This window comes from Magallana gigas, chromosome 4, assembly GCF_963853765.1.
Source record: "Magallana gigas chromosome 4, xbMagGiga1.1, whole genome shotgun sequence".
NCBI classification, from domain to species: domain Eukaryota; kingdom Metazoa; phylum Mollusca; class Bivalvia; order Ostreida; family Ostreidae; genus Magallana; species Magallana gigas.
The window spans coordinates 37460097-37478898 of record NC_088856.1 but is presented as its reverse complement, the minus strand read 5'-3'; the positions used below and the strand labels follow the sequence as shown (position 1 = coordinate 37478898).

At 34.4% G+C, this 18802-nt stretch overlaps 2 protein-coding genes across 2 annotated transcripts in view; one reads left to right on the top strand and one right to left on the bottom strand.

Annotated features, from left to right (window-relative positions):
* LOC117683048 (battenin) overlaps positions 1-18802 on the top strand; it is a 108401-nt gene that overhangs the window by 50315 nt on the left and 39284 nt on the right. The window lies entirely within an intron of this gene.
* Positions 14924-16836, bottom strand: LOC136274756 (RING finger protein 207-like). Its single transcript, XM_066082349.1, has 2 exons — positions 16784-16836; positions 14924-15853 (listed from the first exon to the last, which is right to left on the bottom strand). Exon 2 carries the CDS (start codon positions 15851-15853, stop codon positions 14939-14941), a length of 915 nt encoding a protein of 304 aa, XP_065938421.1. The 5' UTR covers positions 16784-16836; the 3' UTR covers positions 14924-14938.

The window sequence follows — 18802 nt, the reverse complement described above, 5'->3', positions numbered from 1 at the left end:
GAAACTGTATAGTTACCCACACTACATCACAGAAAACATCAATGCTGATGTCTGTGTATCAGACAATAACAAACCTGCTGTCGTGGTGGTGGTGGATAAATCAGGACGACACAGGTTCTCCTACACAGGTCATGGGTCAAGGCTTGATCCCTATGGAATATGTACTGATGTACTCGGTCACATCCTGGTGTGTGATAGTATCAGTGACAAAGTTCATCTCCTGGACAAGGACGGTCAGTTCTTGTCTGAACTCATACTCGCAGAAAAAAAGTATATTATCCCTGTAGTGTGTGTGTGGATGATAACAACTATTTCTGGGTGGGACAATGTATTACTACCACGGTGACAGTGTACAAGTATCTACAGTGATCATTACATGTATATGTCCATACAATAATTAGGTACTGTGTGTGTGTGTTGTGAGACAATGTAACAACACTGTAATAGTGTACTATTACTGGTATATACAGGGTACATAGAAATACATGTAAACATTCATGTAGCCTGGTATGTTTATAATTTTGATTAATGAATTATATATTCATTGCCTAACAATTGATGAATAAATAAACATGCATTATTTTTCTTTTCATAACTATTAGACACTTAATTTCTAATTGAATCTTGACAATAGCTATCAAAAGGACTTGCGTAACATATATTTTTTCTAGTAAATGATGACATCAAACTCTGAAGGAAGTAAGGATAATGTTTTCTGAATGATATCCTTAAAGTGACATCTTAAAAAACAAATGTAATTATGTTAACACATTATTGTTAATAGGCACTGATCATAAAAAAATATTGATATATAAATTATCATATTATTCTCTGTCACTAGTTCTAATCTAATTTATGTTAGAACTCTGTCGTAAAAGCCCGTGAAGTTGCGATTGGATTTCCATCTAAGTGAATTTTTTTTTCAAAAAGTTGATTTTCCCCTGTGGCCTTGATCTTCGAGCCTTGTAGTCCAAATGCTGGGCCTGACTTGAATTAAAACCGTACCTTGAAAGAAATACAGACAATATTCAACATTCAGTGTTTCATCAATTGATGAATTTGATAGAAGATAAATATTTAGGGTCCTCCACACCCTTGGGAGAAGTCCTAAACATCTAATTTATAGTAACTGAAAGACATGGATTTCGAGTATATGTTCGACTTGAAAATGACAGAAAAACTCCAATTTGGGGGGGGGGGGTGTCAACGTTTAAAATATCACCGCTATTCAATAAAACAAAGTAAAACGTCCTTGCAGTATTCGAACTCGGGACCTGCGGGTCAGTAGATCAAAGCTACATCCATTGCACTACAGTGATAGACAGCAAAATTCGGCGATACAAACTGTGTCATAATGGGATAACCATGCGCGGATACAGAAAATTTCTCGGGGCGGGGGGCTCCGACGGTGATTAGAGTTTTGCGGGGGGGGGGGGGGGGTTCCAAGGCATATTTATTGTAATTCTATAATGAAATTTAAAGACATTTGAACTTTTCAGGGGGAGGGACCCCCTGACCCACCCACCCCCTTTCTAGATCCGCGGAAACATTTAAACCAGAAAAGCTTACTTAATTAAGCCTTTCTCTTAGGTGAGGTAACAAGGAGAACACTCGAATGAACTACATGTACTTAAACAATAAAGCGCTTTGTCTGGTAAATCGTGCGGGATTTGAAGGTGGCGACATTGAAGAAAATACATAACCCGCGTTGATTTGTCTTCTATGGGACTTTGTGCCTGACATCGTTCAGATTTTTCTTAGGTTTCTAAAGGTTTCGACTGATCGATAATCTTGTTACATGTAAAACTGGATAATGTAGATTTCATTCTTGTTAGCTTCTATGTACATAAAGAGCTGGGATTTAAAATAAATTTCCGTAAGAAATATAGGGAATTTAATGATATTTTAAAGTTAGTCGGTGTGAATATAATTTAAAAGTCATTGATGGAAAAACATATTCGTCACTATTTACACACTTTGTTTTTGTTTTATTTTGCTCGTACGCGGAATCAACTTATATTTAATGCTTGCCGAATTTTGTATTTCAATATAAATCAGTTTAAGGTGGCTCACTACATCTTGACAATTTTTCTTAAATCAGCAGAAAATCACTTGATTATGACAGATATCATAATGGATAAGAAGTATTTAAGTCAAAAAGGCAAAAAAAAATGTGCAATTTTGGATGAAAATTAATATTTTCGAAAATGTATTTCAGTAAGCATAAACAAAAGCTCCAGGCAGATTCGAACTCATGATCTGCGGTTCAGAAGCCCAATACTTTAACCACTTAGCTACGACGATATACAACCAAATCGAAAAGATAGAAAAAATCTAACAAAACATTTAAATTGCCATCTTGTGACGTAGTGTCTTAAAACGTTATAAGTCTGGGTGTAGTGAGGTACCTTAAGTTTGAAAAATTGTCTTTTTTCTAAAAATTTCTTTCTAAATATAATTTTTCTATATTGCATGGAATTGAGGTTTTTTCTTTTAAGTATAAAACTTAGGAGGAACTTCATTTGTTTAAACTATCAATTTTAATCTAATTTGACATTTTATGCCTATGATGATAAAAAAGTTTCCTGCATTCCATGCATAAGTTATCGTTTATTGATTATCTTTATTCGTACATACAAGTTTATAGTACAAATACAAAGACACATTAAAATTAACAAAGTTAAGATCAAATGTCAAACAAGTGCCATTTTATAACATATATTCCTCACCGTATGGATGTTCAATATATGATAATATCTGCCTTTTGAAATTATGTACAGCTGCCAAAAATAATTGTTATTTGGCGTCAATCGATGTAAAAAAAAATTAAATAATGAAGGAATAAACAACTTTTGCATGTTGAAATAATTAAAACATATTTTGGTTCAGTCTTACTAAGGAAATAAACTTAATTTATATACAAGTATTTTACAACAAATTTGAATCCTTTGCCATTTTAGACAAATAGGAAGTTGGATAAAGTTGGAGATGGTCACAAAAACTTATGTTGTACTACATATTTTTAAAAAAATTTTAAATATTAAAATAAGCACTGGCACGGAAACAAATAAAGTTATAACGGCAATATTTTTTCCGTGTGAATATTTTGCTTTACTCGTATACACTCGGATCCGATTTGCGAAAAACAAAGATAACATGCTAGTTAACACTCTAAAGACTTATTTGAATGACACAAACTGCTGAACACTTTTTCGATAGGAACATGCAATATCTAATTTATCAGCTTAAATTTGCATCATCAGAGGTTTTAAAATCTGATAAAAAAAATTATTTCACATACATATATGTAGATACATTTCCGGTTGGATTATTCATGATTGCCATTTTCATCTTTACATGTTTTGTTTTTCAGATACAAATCCAAATTAATATCTTAAAGGACATGTAACTGCCTGAAAGATCATGATATCATTCAAATGGGTAGCAAAGACGCATTCATCAGACAAAAAATATGCACTAATCAGTGTCTAGAACATGTAATTTTGAATCAATTTCATTTTTCCCGATTTCCACTCAGCCACAAAAAGGTTGTCGTTGGTGTCCACACATAAACCGTATGGACAACATATATCGCAGTCGTCAATGTAGCGGAGGAGCTGTCCGTCCTGATCAAGGATATGGATACTGTGGTTGTTACAGTCAGCCGTCAGGATCCGACCCTGGCTGTCTGTGGTGATGCCGTAAGGATTAAATGATCTGGTGGCAGAAGTGGATGGCCCATTGTATGAAAAGCGAAATTTCCCGACTCGGCTGACCACCACTACTGCACTGGCCCAACAGATAGAAACACAGATATCTTCGTTCCTATTTTCATTAATGTATTTTATGCCACCAGGTGAATACAGCGGGAGGCCGTTAGTATCAAACTGGACACTTTGTTTCTTCTTTCCTTTTGTGCCACAGTAACGCACGACTTTTGATTCTCTGTTATTTTCACTGTCCATGATTACCAGGAGGTCACCAGAGGAGGTAGTACAGACACCATGGGGTCTCCATTTTCTTAATTGTATCTCCTGTATTTGTTTTTCCTTCACTATGTTCAGAGTTTGATTAATGTAATCAGTATATGCTAGATAGCCTTTCTTTGTTATTGCAATGTCCTTTGGCTTATTCCCTGACTTGGTTTCTATTGACTTCACTAATTCTCCTTGAAGATTGAAGAGTCTCAGGATATGGTCATTGCTGCACGTCCACACTTTTTGATCACTCTGACAACACACACTGTACAGCCGATTTATTTCTTCGTGTTCAGTTTTTATTTCTCTGATTATTCGTGGTTTTTCAGTTCCCGGTCTTTCATTCGGAGAAAAATCATGAGAAGCAAAAATTACTGCAAAACCATGTTCATCTGATAATAAGAGAGAACCAAACTGTTGATAGATATGTTCTTTTTCGATCTTTTGGGGCGTAAATAAACCCCTTTGTGTGGCCGATTTCTGTAAAAGATGCATTTCTTTAAAATCACTATTCCGGGATTTATATGCAAAGGTAAAACTTATATCATTGGACTCTAAAACTGTTTGGAGATCTGTTATAAACTGTGTGATTTTAGACATAATGCAAGTGGTGTTAATTTCCTCTCCACATAAGACGGCCAAACTGTTGGATTCCATACTATTGACGTCTGTTGTAAGTTTGTTGGTAATTCTATCTATTTCTCTGTGCCAATCATCTCCATGCCTCTTAATTTCTGTTCTCTGTTTCTCAAAGTGTAAATTTAAATCGACTTTTTCGGTCTGGATTTTGGAAATAATGTCCTGATATTGTGGATAAATTATTTTCTCCAGTTCCTCTAAATCTCTTTGTAATACTTTTCTTTTCTTTTCGAAACTTTTCAAAATGTCCACTTTTTTATGCTGTTCATGTTCACCAGAGGAAATACATTGCACACAAATAGGAATATTGCATTGCTCACAGTGAATCACGCATTGTTTTGATGAGTGTTTAGAACATGTAGGAGTAGATTCTCGACTTTTTATTGGCACCACTTTATGGTATTTTGATTCATCTGAAAGATGATCCCCAACACAGGCTTTACATAAATGTATTTGACAAATTTCACAGTGCAAAGAGGTATGTGTGTCACAGATATGACACCGTAAGACGTCCTGGGCACAACGTCGAGGATCCATGGTCAGAGACCGTAAATTTGGTTAGTCATTGTATTTTTTCCCTAAAAATAAACAAAAAACGTTTTTATTAGTTACATAAAATTGTAAACTTTATACAAATATTGACTGGGGTTGAGGGCAGCATTGATTATATTAGCCCCCGAGGGACGAAATATTGCCCGACGCGAAGCGGAGGGCAATATTTTCGTCCCAAGGGGGCTAATATAATCAATGTTGCCCGAAAACACAGTCAACATTTGTTTTGTTATATGAAGAAACAAACCAAAATTTAAGAAAGTAATTGAAAACAAATCGCCGTAATTTTCTCAGCTCAACAAAGAATTCACGAATTCAATTTTGTGCAAAGTTCATTTCCAAAATATCCTCAGCATCAAAAGGTCACTGGTGACATTCCGCCGACAGTAAGAATTAACATACAGATGTTCTACCTGATTTTACTTCACAGTAATTCGCAAATCCTTATATATCTGTTATGATAGCAAACCGTCGCATTGTGCGTCCGTTGTTTACTTGCCTTGACCGACGTCTATTATGACGTCACCTTGTTTTGGAGTCGCAAATAGTTATTTACGTCATTGTTTACGAATCAACAAATCAGAGGCGATTGTTTTAGATAGAGGAAATGTTCTCTGGATATTATTCCTAGCCAGTCAATATCAAAAAAATATTGACCGGTCAATATTTTTCCGACGAGCTAATAGTACAATTATTGACTATTCGTCTATATAGAGTTATATAGTGAGAATATACTACTGAATATAACAAATATGTATATGGTCAGATCTAGACATCGTAAGTTTGGTTGGGCATTGTATTTTTTTTCCAAAAATAAACAAAAAACTAATTTTTGGTTTCTTTGCAATATATATATATATATATATATATATATATATATATATATATATATATATATATATATATATATATATATATATATATATATATATATATATATATATATATATATTACAGTTTTATTAGTTACATAAAATTGTATACATAGAAATTTATACCAAAGTCTATGAAAGGTTTTTTGAATATATTGCTTAGATATGGGGCTAAACTAAGGACAACTTAACACTTATACATACATTTTTATTGGTAAAACATAAAATTCAAAGCAAATTAATAGCAATTCCTTCTAAATAACCGAAGCAAAACACCCTTAAACCCTATACTGAGAACTCAGAAAACATGAATTGAGAACCACGTGGAACAAAGTGTTCATAGTACCACAATATCATTATTTTTTTATTTAACCATATCACCATATCATTTATAAGATATGTAGTGTACTTGTTGTATCAATATATTAAATTTAATTGTCAAAGCTTAAACGACATCGATCTTCTTATCAATAATATATATACTTACCGTCAGCTGTTTGTTCAATAACCGATGTTATTTCCCTCTAAACTTATTATAGGCGTTTCACCTGCAGTTGTGATAAAATAAACCTTGGCCTGTTTCAGCAATTGGATATTTTACTTGTAATAAAAATGAAATACAGTCTAAAGGCGTTCATTGATTTTGATGATAATGTAAGTTGCTGGAAGTAATACATATATATATCCTATGCAGTTAAATTATCCATGAATCCACAAATAATATCCTGATTAATTAAGGAAACAATCTATGGGAAAATATAAATGTCCTTATATTGGTGCTTCCGATCCACTTTCGCTGGGGTTCGAACTCAGGGTCGTTTGAACCCACCCTCTTAGCAGTGAGCAGCCAGTGCGCTAACCACTTGTCGTCTAGGCAAGAAAAAATCTTGCTTTTGTTGACAACCGCACTGTACGGTTTTTCAATTGAGGTAAAAGGTAGAAAAACGACAATCTGAGAGGATCGTGGCGATACACACTGTAGAGATATATACATGTACATATTATAAGTACAAACATTGCAATGACTCTAAATTTGACAAAGATTCATAATTTAGATAGATCAATTACAAATTAAAGATATTCGTCTTTTTGGAGCTCCCTAGGTTTTGTTTGTTTTTAAACAGAGATATGTTCTCTTGCCTAGACCGAGAGTTACACAGGTGTTGCTATTAAGCAAAATGTGTGAATTGAAAAAACCCATCAAAGAGTCAGGGAAATTTCCGTGTCTTTCCTATATCTGCATTGTTCCTAACAACTCTGCAGCTGGGTAGCGGTAAAATGTTTCGTTCTTTTAATGTTTAGCTATTATATGACATATTTATAGCAGTGACAAAGTAGGTTTTAATACATACATGTATCTTGAAGGCCATAACAGACTGCAAAGTGTTATTTGCCGTACGCAAGTTTATGAATCAATTTTATTGCTTATTAAACGGATTTTCACATCCTCAAACGTTCAGAAGAATTTTTATGACTCTTTATCATGCGCTGAAAACTGCAGGTTTAAATTTTCTAAGTTGGTATGGAACACCTTTCAATATTAATGATGTGGATAAAATTACATTACATGATTTGATTGACCCTTTTCGGTATAGGGTCATATACCCTTTCAATTGGGAATTTTTGATCGACAAATTACTCTACTGGGAAAACAGTTTTAGGATATATGACTCAACACAAGTTAACAAAATACCAAATAGTCTAGTTTTCTTGGTTTACTTTTGCATATAACATGATTGCTCCTTAAATTCAATTTTCAATGTGGAATAGGTCATAATACAATGGATATTATCCCCTGCAATATAATCAAATTACGTTCACCTGTTTAAAACTTTACAATATTTGCCCCAAAAATATTCTTTTTATTTTATGAAAAGTATTATTTATGGGAAAAGAGTACCAAATCATTTCACATAGGGCTCGATGTAAACCTAAACTCACCTGGCTAGTTTGCTATTATACTTACAGACATTTCCTTGGTCACATTTGAAAGTTCATTCCAAGCACTAACACAACATTAATAGAAATACATGGGGTCCCATGGCGTTTATAGATCAAAATTGAGCTTGTTTTCAGCTTACAGCGATCCGCAGCAAATAAATCCAAGTCCCAAAATTGACACCCACCCCCTATTTCAACCCCTATTATTTTTTACTTCTTGCAGTACTTCTTCAATCCATCATTAATTTTTCAACAGTGATAAATTTACTTTGAAATAATCATTATTTCAGTAATTAATTCAGCCAATCACCTTAGCCATACATTTTTCTGCGCGGCTCAATCTTGTATTAACACTTCTCTGATGTCAACATCCTGTGCATTGGTACTCTCATTCCTATACTCATAATTTTACTCACCTCAGAATGTGTTTTTCATGAACCTTATACATACCTCTAATTGGGTGTGAAACTTGAGTCCTGGATCTTGATTTATATTTATGCTGTGCTCGTCTGAGTATCAGGCTCTCTCCCTCGGCAAATGCTGTAATGAGAGTGGGTTCACAGTGAGACTCAAGATAAATTGACTGCTTTATAATGACATTAACAAAAAAATACATGGAAAAACGGAATGAATGTGTTTGTTTAATTGTATTAAAGGGTATCATGAACAAAGTTGATACTTTATTTTTTAAATAAGGGTGGATTTTACCCAGAATTTGAGAAAAACTCTTATAATAAATGAAAACCTGGTGATTTATACAAATTAATCAGGCTAAATATTGACTTATCAGTAAAAAATATTCACATCATGAAAATGTAATCATTATTGATTCTGATAAGCCAAATAATCCTAATCTGGCCTTTCCTGTTGATTTAACAGGTGCCAACAATATCACCACCACCCCCCCCCCCCCCGGTCTCTAATGCAGCTTAGAGAACTAGCAGGTGCCCCCTATCATTTTGTATTACAGTAATTTTGCAAAAGGAGAGGTACATATTTTTGACAGTATATTACAGCTCAGTCATTGTAGTAATAAACAGAACTGATAAATTGTAAAATTTTTGGAAATTACACCTAGAAAAAGAGAATTTCTTGACAATGTTAACAATCTAGAAGGGTAATTATTCTGGTTTGATACCACAAATATGCCTCACATTTAAGAGACGGAGACAAGTATACTAATAATCTTACTGCATCATGAAGAAAAATATATGTCATGATGGATCAGATGGGTACGGACTCTCTGTCAGCGTTATAAAGGGACAAAATGACCCCGCCGCCCTGATGCCACCATCTCCGAAGACTGAGGAGGCAAAAAAATGAAAATCTTTCTAAGTGCACGAATGAGAGAAAATCAGTGTTACAAGTTATTCATTGCACAAACAAGTGTTTATACATCAACTTTTATCATACATGCCTTTAAAATATACATTTTTATCATTATTACATTCATAAATACAAAATTAAATGATTTGTTCAGGGGTGGGGTACATAAAAAGCACGATTACATGTAATTACATGTAATTAAATGTATTACCACATGTGATCTATGCAGTCAGAATAACATTCAAGTAAAAAATTTAAAAATTAAATGCAGCTAGTCTAAATGAAAGAAATTGCATCATGTTGAAATTCTGCAACACTGACCAGTAAGCCAAAGGGAAGTAACTCTAAAAACTGCTGTCATGTTCTCTACACTGTTGACATTTTCAAGCATTTGAACCATTAAAACTTCACAAAAAGTCCCCACCAAACTCATAAAAAATATTAGCATGCACATATGAGTCCCAGGTGTCACCCAAAGACTAGAAAGTGGTCCCCATTCTGTTTCATGCGTAATGATCATGTAAATTTAACATTCCCTTTCCCAACCCTTTCGGGGGGGGGGGGCACTCATTCTACTTTCCAGACTAGACATATTCCTAAACTCTAAACGGTATTCCCTCTAGCCCAAAAACTCAAAAATCATTGAACTGGGGATAAAAAAAATGAATCATGGCAACCTACCAGATGATGACTCTGCTGACAGTAGAAGTAGTCTCAGGGTGTGTGATGCACACCTTTTACATCAACCTCGGTGCACGAGACCACTTCAGGCTTGAAATAAAACTGCGGGAAGTCCTCTGCAAGGATGGCTGAAAAGTATGGGAGCCAGTATTTGATCCGAATTACTCTTTCGATCAAGCTGCGCAATCCCTGTACAAAGAATGGTCCGCTGAAAAATAACCCAGATGTATTAAATTGACATTGGCTAGAATCATTTAATCTATTTAAAAAGACTATCAACACTTCTGAGAAGTCTATGGTAATATGGAGCACTCAAAAAGAACAGAATATTAGAAAAAAGTATGAGTTAAACCTAAGTTTGGTCCAGATTCTATATTGAACAGATGGTCAGTCAAGATTTATCTCAAAAAGTTATTTTATCTGCATAAAAGAGACACTCACATCTCAGTATTAAACATATTTTTGAGTGTTTGATTTAATTTGAATATTATGTATCAGTTCTTTATATTAGTACACATGTAAGAGCATCATATTTTTAAACATTTTTTCAAAACATTAAAATGCTTTTCTCGGTAGTTCATGAGAGTATGAAGGTACATGTAACACGCATTGCAGAACAAATACATTTACTGTGTTATATATTCGTTCCTTTGGGCTTCACAAGATTTGATCACGAGATAAACCAAGTTAATATCCCATTGAAGTTTTTTAAACAGTGTTTATTAGGTTTACCATCATACGTGGCCATTAATTTTACCTGTATTCATAACTACAAAGGCAATGGTTTTTATCTTTATTAAGAATGACTGCTTATTATTCACTTGACATAGCGCCTCAAGCAATTTACTTCAATTATTTATATATGTCATTGTGCCTGGTTTTTCTGTTTGTATTGAGTTTTTGTGATCGGCTTCGGCCGATCACTGTTCTGTCCATATGAGGCATCCGGGAAATGCTTCCACGTGCGTACACATTCCGCTTGCATAAGTAGTTCTTATAAAAACTTTGGTTTAGTATTTTTATAACATTTTACTTAGTTTTATTTCAATTCATTTACCTTAAGAGATGCAAACATACATAAAATGCAGTTCGACCTGTTAATTCAAGAATGTACATTTTGTCTCACGCGTAAGAATTTCGATCGAAAGATTCATTCGGTAATGCAGTTGACTTCGATGAACTGACCTCAATCATAAGAAGGTGCTCCATGAACTGACCTCGGTCTATTGATGTTGCATAATAGTAGCTAGGAAGACGGCTTGTTTTATAAACAATGTTACATTATAATGCGACCTCAATAGCAAGTTATTATGGCATTCAATGTTTTTCAGTCGCATTAACTTATTTCAATACAACCCTTTCTTAGAATACGTGTTAATGCTCTTTGAAGAGCCCTACTCAGTATTTTCAAGAAGAAGAAGATACATTAACCTTTAATAATTACGTTAAAAATATAAAACTAGACAAGGAATTTACGAACGGCTTTCCCCAAATTTATTTCAAAATTAAATTTGTTGACGATTTCTAATTATGAAATTATGGTGTACAGATTCAAAATATTCTTTATTTTGTAAAAATAAAGTACTTTTTAATTATTTTACATCAAACTGATCATGTTGATTGCTTCTAGCTATCAATATATCATTATTGCCGATAATTCCTTTAAAAGGAATACTTGTCTTTACTTTATTTGTGTAACTATCGGCTACTTAAAGACTGTCTCTGCTGTCCACACATAACCAATATGGAATGCGACTGACACATATTGGGATAAAAGAAAATACCCAACATTTAAATATTACCGAAATCTAATAATTTAGATTAGCATTTAAAAATGTGTTACCGCGGCCACCAAATAAACAAGGGAGCGTATCTGGGGCCTACATTTGCTACCTTTTATCGTCTTATCAACATACAAAAAATTGTGTCTTCTTTTTAATTCAAATATTCCATGTTGTATTGATGTGGTTGTTCCTACTTTTAATCACGTTATAAAGTTTGATTGTTCAAAGTTTGCCATGATAGCCTGTTTCCCTGATCTACCCATAATGCAACTTTTGCGGAGCATTATGGGTAAGCCAGAGAAACGGGCTACATAGGATGTTTCCCAACTGATATATATTTTGTCAATTCTATCCATGTACATGTATTTGAATAATATCCTCTAACACAATTTTCATTTTTCATAAATAATTCTTATCTTAAAAATTGCTTATATTACATGAAATTCTTTGGTGTAATTTAGGATCTGATATACCCTGTTTTCACACAAAAAGTGTTTTTCTGAATAAATACCAAGATGTGCTTTCAAATTTGATTATTCTCTTTAATCTTAATATTATTAAAGCTCCTCTCAAAGATGGATATTGTTTAAAAAAGAGCAACATCAATATTTAATCCAATCTTTTCAAAGTGTATGAAAAATTGGCAATGGATAAAAAAACAAAAAAACACCGAATCCAAAAACTCAGGAAATTGATTATAGTCAAGAAACATTGTTTACCTTGTGTACACCTTTGTATACATCGCCAGTGGCACCGCGCCCGATACATTCGTCTGTTTTATACACATAATTCTTAGTGGCACGGTATGTGCTCATTTTTAACACAATATCGCCAACATTGGAAAGCGTAACTTCTCCTCCATTTTTCCCCTTTCAAAGATCAAAAAGAAAAATAACTCTCACATCGGTAAAGGCTAAAATATAGCAAATGAAAAATCCCCCGATCTTGTATGCGCGGATCTACGAAGGGGAATATCAAGTGACTACCGGAGGAAGGTAATACCCCTCCCTACACTAGAAAATCCAGGCGTATTGAATTCACGTAGTACATATTATGTAAGTTACTTATTAGATATATTTCTTGGACGCCCCCATATATATATATATATATATATATATATATATATATATATATATATATATATATATATATATATATATATATATATATATATATATATATATATATATATATATATAAAGGAATCTGAAATTTTGGTCAGCTGCAGAAGCATTCGTGGCGTTATGACACATATGGTGTCCTTGTAAATATGTATGTTGAGTTCCTTGGATATTGTAAAAGGGATTTGAAGAAATTTTAAGAAATCAAAGAAAATGAAAATTATCCCATTTTTAAGGTGCTTTCAAACAGAAGATCTCTAGTATGCAACAATTGAACGATACCTTTGATGATTTGTTTTGGTTAGAAAGGTACATGAAGCGATTATTGCAGAAACAATTACATCATCCGCCAACGCAAATGAAAAGCTTAAGGGGGCGTTACGAAAAAACACTTGGGATTTTTTCATAATAATGAATTATCATATGGAACATTACTACTCTCTCTCTTCGTCTCCCTCTCTTTCTTCGTCTCTCTCTCTCTCTCTCTCTCTCCCTCTCTCTCTCTCTCTTTCTCTCTCTCTCTTATCGTGAAAACTTTTATCGTGAAAAAATAATTTCATTCCAACTTAGGCAAGAATACTTGTGATAGAAGAAATTTTCGATACTCTTCAGATGCATGATATTCGATTTTAATTACCGAAAATTTCTTTTAAAATTGACACCTCCTTATTTCCAACACTTTCTTTTAAAATTTACAAATCTTAATTTCCAACAACTTCCTTTAAAATCTTCACCAAGAGATGTAAACAAGCATTATCTGAAGAATATCGGTTTTATTAAAAAAAAAATGGGTATTCACAATTGTTAAGAATTAAGATTTTTAAAACCAGTAGGAAGGGGGTATATTTATTGGCACACGGTTTAAACATTTGGTGGATCTATATTTAAAGATTCTGAATGTAACAAATGTGTACTGATCAAATATATGTGTAGGTCAATTTCATAAAAGTTAAATGTATTTTAATAAACCTATTGCATCAATTAAAATAACAAAACCATAAACTACTAACTAAAAACGAAGAGTGTTAATACCTGTAAATTTAATAGTTAACTCTTCAGCAATGATATTATTCTAGATATTTACGAATTAACATACACATATTTACATGAATGGTATGTACTCCAATGTACACTTTAGATACAAGTAATTGTACACTATCATTGTGTTGTTTTTACATTGTCTCACAACAAACACACAGTACTTACATGTAAATATTGTATGGATATGCAATGCTCACTGTAGATATTTGTACACTGTCACTCTGTTGGTGAATTGTCCCATCCAGAGATTGTTTTCATCATCCACACACACACTATAAGGATGTTTTACCCTTTGTTGTTTTGTGAGTAGTTGAGACAAGAACTGACCGTCCTGATCCAGAAGATGAACTGAGGAACTGTAATATTCACACACCAGGATTTGACCAAGTACGTCAGTACATATTCCAAAGGGATTAAACTCTGACCCCTGACCTGTGTAGGAGAACCTGTGTTGTCCGGATTTATCCACCACCTCTACAGCATGGTTTCTATATGCTGATACACAGACATCACCATTGATGTTTTCTGTGATGTAGTGTGGATCACTAAATAGTCCCTGTTCTTTGTTGTCTCTCTGTATTATCTGTATCTCTTTCCCTGTCTTGCTGTATCTAGTGACTTTACTCTCTCTTTTCTTTATCATCCCCACCAGTATGTCCCCGTTGATGTGGGAGGAGTGTATACTGAGTGGTTCCCAGTCTCCTGTTTTAATGAATTCAGTGATTGTATTATTCTGTGTTATCCTAATGATAACTTTGTTTTGTTTGTCTGCACATATCAGATCCTCGTCCTGTGTGACTGTGTGGTAACCATATCCACCACTGGTTTGTATTTTCTGTAGCTGATTCCCCTGTAGATCTGTTTGGACAAGGTTACCAATATCATTACTGACCCAGAGTCTGCCTGATTTACCCAGTGATACATGATATACAATGTAAACACCTGGTACTTTGTACTCCCTGACCTTAGTGACAGAAGGAGACAGAGACAGTGTTTTTGTCACGTCAGATTTCTTTCTGCCTTGTTTTTTTCTGTTTCCCTGTAGGTTTCAACTCTGTAGAAGCAGTCTCCATTGGCTTTATTTTTCTGTTCACTGGTTTAATGTTAGGAACGGTTAATCTACCCAGTAGTTTGGCAACATCTTCCTTGCTGTATTGACCAGCAGTAAATACGGGTGGGACTGGTTTGGATGTTTCTGGTATGGGTCTTATGATCAAATTTTCAGAATTGAGGGCGAATGTTAATTGTTCTATGTTTGAAGGGGATAGGTAACCATAAAACGTTTTGATTAAATCATTTAGATAGTTGATATAATCATCAATATTTTGGTTTTGGTCGTATAATGTTTCTAATAATGACTGTTCTATTTTGTCGACTTGTTCTATTTTATCTGATGTGACTGTGTTTATCAGATTTTTCACAACCTCAGCTTCAGCCTTCATGGATGTTCTTAAACCTTCCAAGATCTTCTTTATTTCTGTGACATCACCAGCAATATCCTTTTTTAAATCATGAGAGGTTGGTTCGAAATAATTTCTAATTTTGGCAATTTCTTCTTGACATAGTGAAACCTTTTCATCAAAGACCATTTCTAGATCGGTAAACACATGACCGTGATGTTCTTTTGTGGTTGTACATTTGTAACAAAGAGGAATTTGGCATTCCTCGCAGAGAATAACCATTTCTTTTGTGGGATGGATCTTGCATTTCTCTACAGGAAGTTGTCGTTTGCGTTGTTTATAAGGGACCACTTCATGGTTTTTGGTTTTCTCATTTTTCTGATGTTCATCTCGGCATTGTTCACACAGTGGTAGGTGACAGTCATTGCAGTAAAACTGGCAGTTATTTTTACAGTCTTCAGTGCCACACACCAAGTAATGCTGGGCGTCGGGTGGAATTTGTGATTCAGATAATGCCATCTGAAATTATTTGGAAAGTCCAAGAAATTTAAAGGAAGCCGTGACATTTATTTATTTATTAATTACCAACTTTTTTTCTGGTTAGGCAGGAACGTAGCATCGAGGGGGGTTGGGTTTGGGGGGGGGGGGGTCGGCTGCCCCCCCCCCACTTTTTATCGCAGAAACGAATGTTTTAAAATTTACATATATATATACTATGCCATGCCACCCCCCCCCCCCCCCACGGATTAGGATTTTGAAGATTTTTGGAAACTTTAAATTTTACTTTCCTTCCCTTTATTTTGCTTGTCAAGATTTGTTGGATGAGTCTGCCCCCCCCCCCCCACGTTCAAAAACGATGCTACGTGCCTGCTAGGTAAATATGTATACAATGTATAGACCTGGTGCTGAGCAGAAATTTAATATAAATCATTTAGCAATTTAAGGCACTTCAGTAATCATGCGTGGAATCAGAATTTTTTTCTAGGGAGACGTCTCCTGCAATTGTGTTGCGTTTGACGGTTGGGCGGTTAGTTTCTGGCACAGGTCATTTGGTTTACAGTATACCATTAGGCCTATATATTATGTAAAAATACAATTGGTTGGGATTATATACACTTTTTGTAAAAAAAAAAACAAAAAAACCCAAAAAAATGGTTGAATGGATGAGATGCTAGTTCGAAAAAATGCATGTCCCTCATTAGCCCCCCGCCCCCCCCCCCCCCACACACACACTTTCAGTTTGCTTCCGACGCTAGTGATTATCACCTAGATTCTAGTGTTTGAAAAAGGCCGCTACTTTCGGTTCGGTTAATAAGAATAGTACATATAAAATTGTCCATTGTTGATCAACTTAATAATCGTAAACGCAATCTATTATTTACGCAAGTGAATGAATACATATGCCAACTTCTTTACATCATGAGATATCGATACACTTTTTCAACTTACCGTGTGTATCGATGTTACCTTCAAGCTATTTCAGCCATTATGACGTGAATGACAACCGTGAGACTCGAATGACAGAATGCGAGACTTGTGTAATTTACTTCCTGGTTTAATGTTTAAATCTCTTGACCTCATACCCTGAATAAACAGTCAGTTATTTACATTAGAGACCCGGTGTCTTTGTGATATGGGTGCTGTAATATCAAAATATAGATGTGTGTAAACAAAAGTGTACACATGTCATACAAGATTAAACAAAATAAAATTAATACTGAACTAGAATCTAAGTGATAATCACTGGCGTCGGAAGCAAACTGAAAGTGTGTGTGTGTGTGGGGGGGGGGGGGGGGGGGGGGGGCTAGACTAATCCTTAGAAATATTGACAAGAAAAAAAAAACATAATTCCCAAAATCATGTAAATCCTAATCCGTGGGGGTGGGGGTATACATTTCCATTCCAGGTAAATTTAGGAAGAATTATGTTTCCTGCGAGAAAAAGTGGGGGGACTAAACCCTCTATGTGCCTAATGGTTTAGTCTAACTTTGCAAACAAGTGGGGGGGGGGGCTAAGCCCCCCTCCCAGCCACCCCCCCCCCCCCCCGGTTCCGACGCCTATGATAATAGCATGAATTTCATTCTGCATGCACAGATCCCCACAGATGGAAGCGGACTCATATTGGATTATGTATAGAATATTTACTACACTGTGTATCCCTATTATAGCATTTTCTATTGACTTTTAAATCTATGAGGAATGCAGACACCTTCAATTTTGACTCATTTTCCCGCTCCTTCTTTCATATTGATGATTCAATCAATCATTTGATTTAAAAAGCTCACACGATCTTCACCTTTTATCACTTGAAAAAACCCAAAATTGAACTTTTTCGAAATGTGAATTATGAAAAATCATGACACTGATTTTATTCTTGTTGATTGAAGTTTGATGAACTTTTTAATAATATAAAGGCCTATTACAACTTCGGAAATATATAATCCAAGCATTAAAGATAATGGTTTTTATGGATTAAACACGCTGTCATTGATTGGTCATGTAAGTAGAGCATTATATACATAGGTTCAATACTAGTATATATAGGCTATGCCTGCATGCGCCAATCTAGTATGCCCTTGGACTCACCCTCCCATGCAGCCTCAAATATCTTCCGGACCTCCTCCCCCCTACTCCTTTTGAAAAATATTCTGAATTATTGCACGTGCATGTACTCTAAATCTTATTGAATTTTAAAGATAAATATACAATATATCAAATGAACACAATAAATCAACAGCTTTTAATGGCAATATTTTTTGACGTGTCGCATTGGATAGCACCAAAGATGACGAGTCATCATTAAAGAGGAAGGCAAACAGTTCCAGTAAATCGTGACAAGAAAATTACCGTCCCCTGAATAGTAAAAAAAAATGTTCTTTTGTGAAAATTTGACTCAATTTTGATGATACCATTCTTGTTCTTGAATTTGACCTTAATAATTTTTTGCTGACCTGAATGTCTGAATTGTCTCGATTTTGACTACTTGCTCATAGATGAATGGCACAATATAACTTTCAATTTAAAGTTTCACAATTTCTCACGAAGCAAAATTCTCTCAATATTAAAATATTTTCTTGATAGATTAAAAATTGCAAGCATTGTCAAATTCATCGTTTTAAATTGATAAAAGTTTAACATTCATTAAAGCTTGCATACGTACATGTGTTTAACTCAGAACTTTATCCTGAAAAATCAAAACTGAGAAGAAAGCCTGTGCATTGTTTAGACAGTTATTAACGTTCATGTTTTGATTGGTTTTCCATTATGAGAGAGAGAGAGAGAGATGTTAAATAATAATTGTGCTTTTATTTTCATTTACAAACTTTTTTTTATATTCTGTATGTTTTTAGAAGATGGTGTGTAGTCTGAGGGAGTAGTTCACAGAGAGAAACATGTGTGCAATAAACAGTCTGGATGAGGCTAAAGAGGGACAACTCCGCTTGTCCTTAAAATGGAAAGATGAACTAC

Coding starts and splice junctions, on each gene's coding strand:
- LOC136274756 (XM_066082349.1), bottom strand. CDS start 15,853: ATGGCATTATCTGAATCACAAATTCCACCCGACGCCCAGCATTACTTG.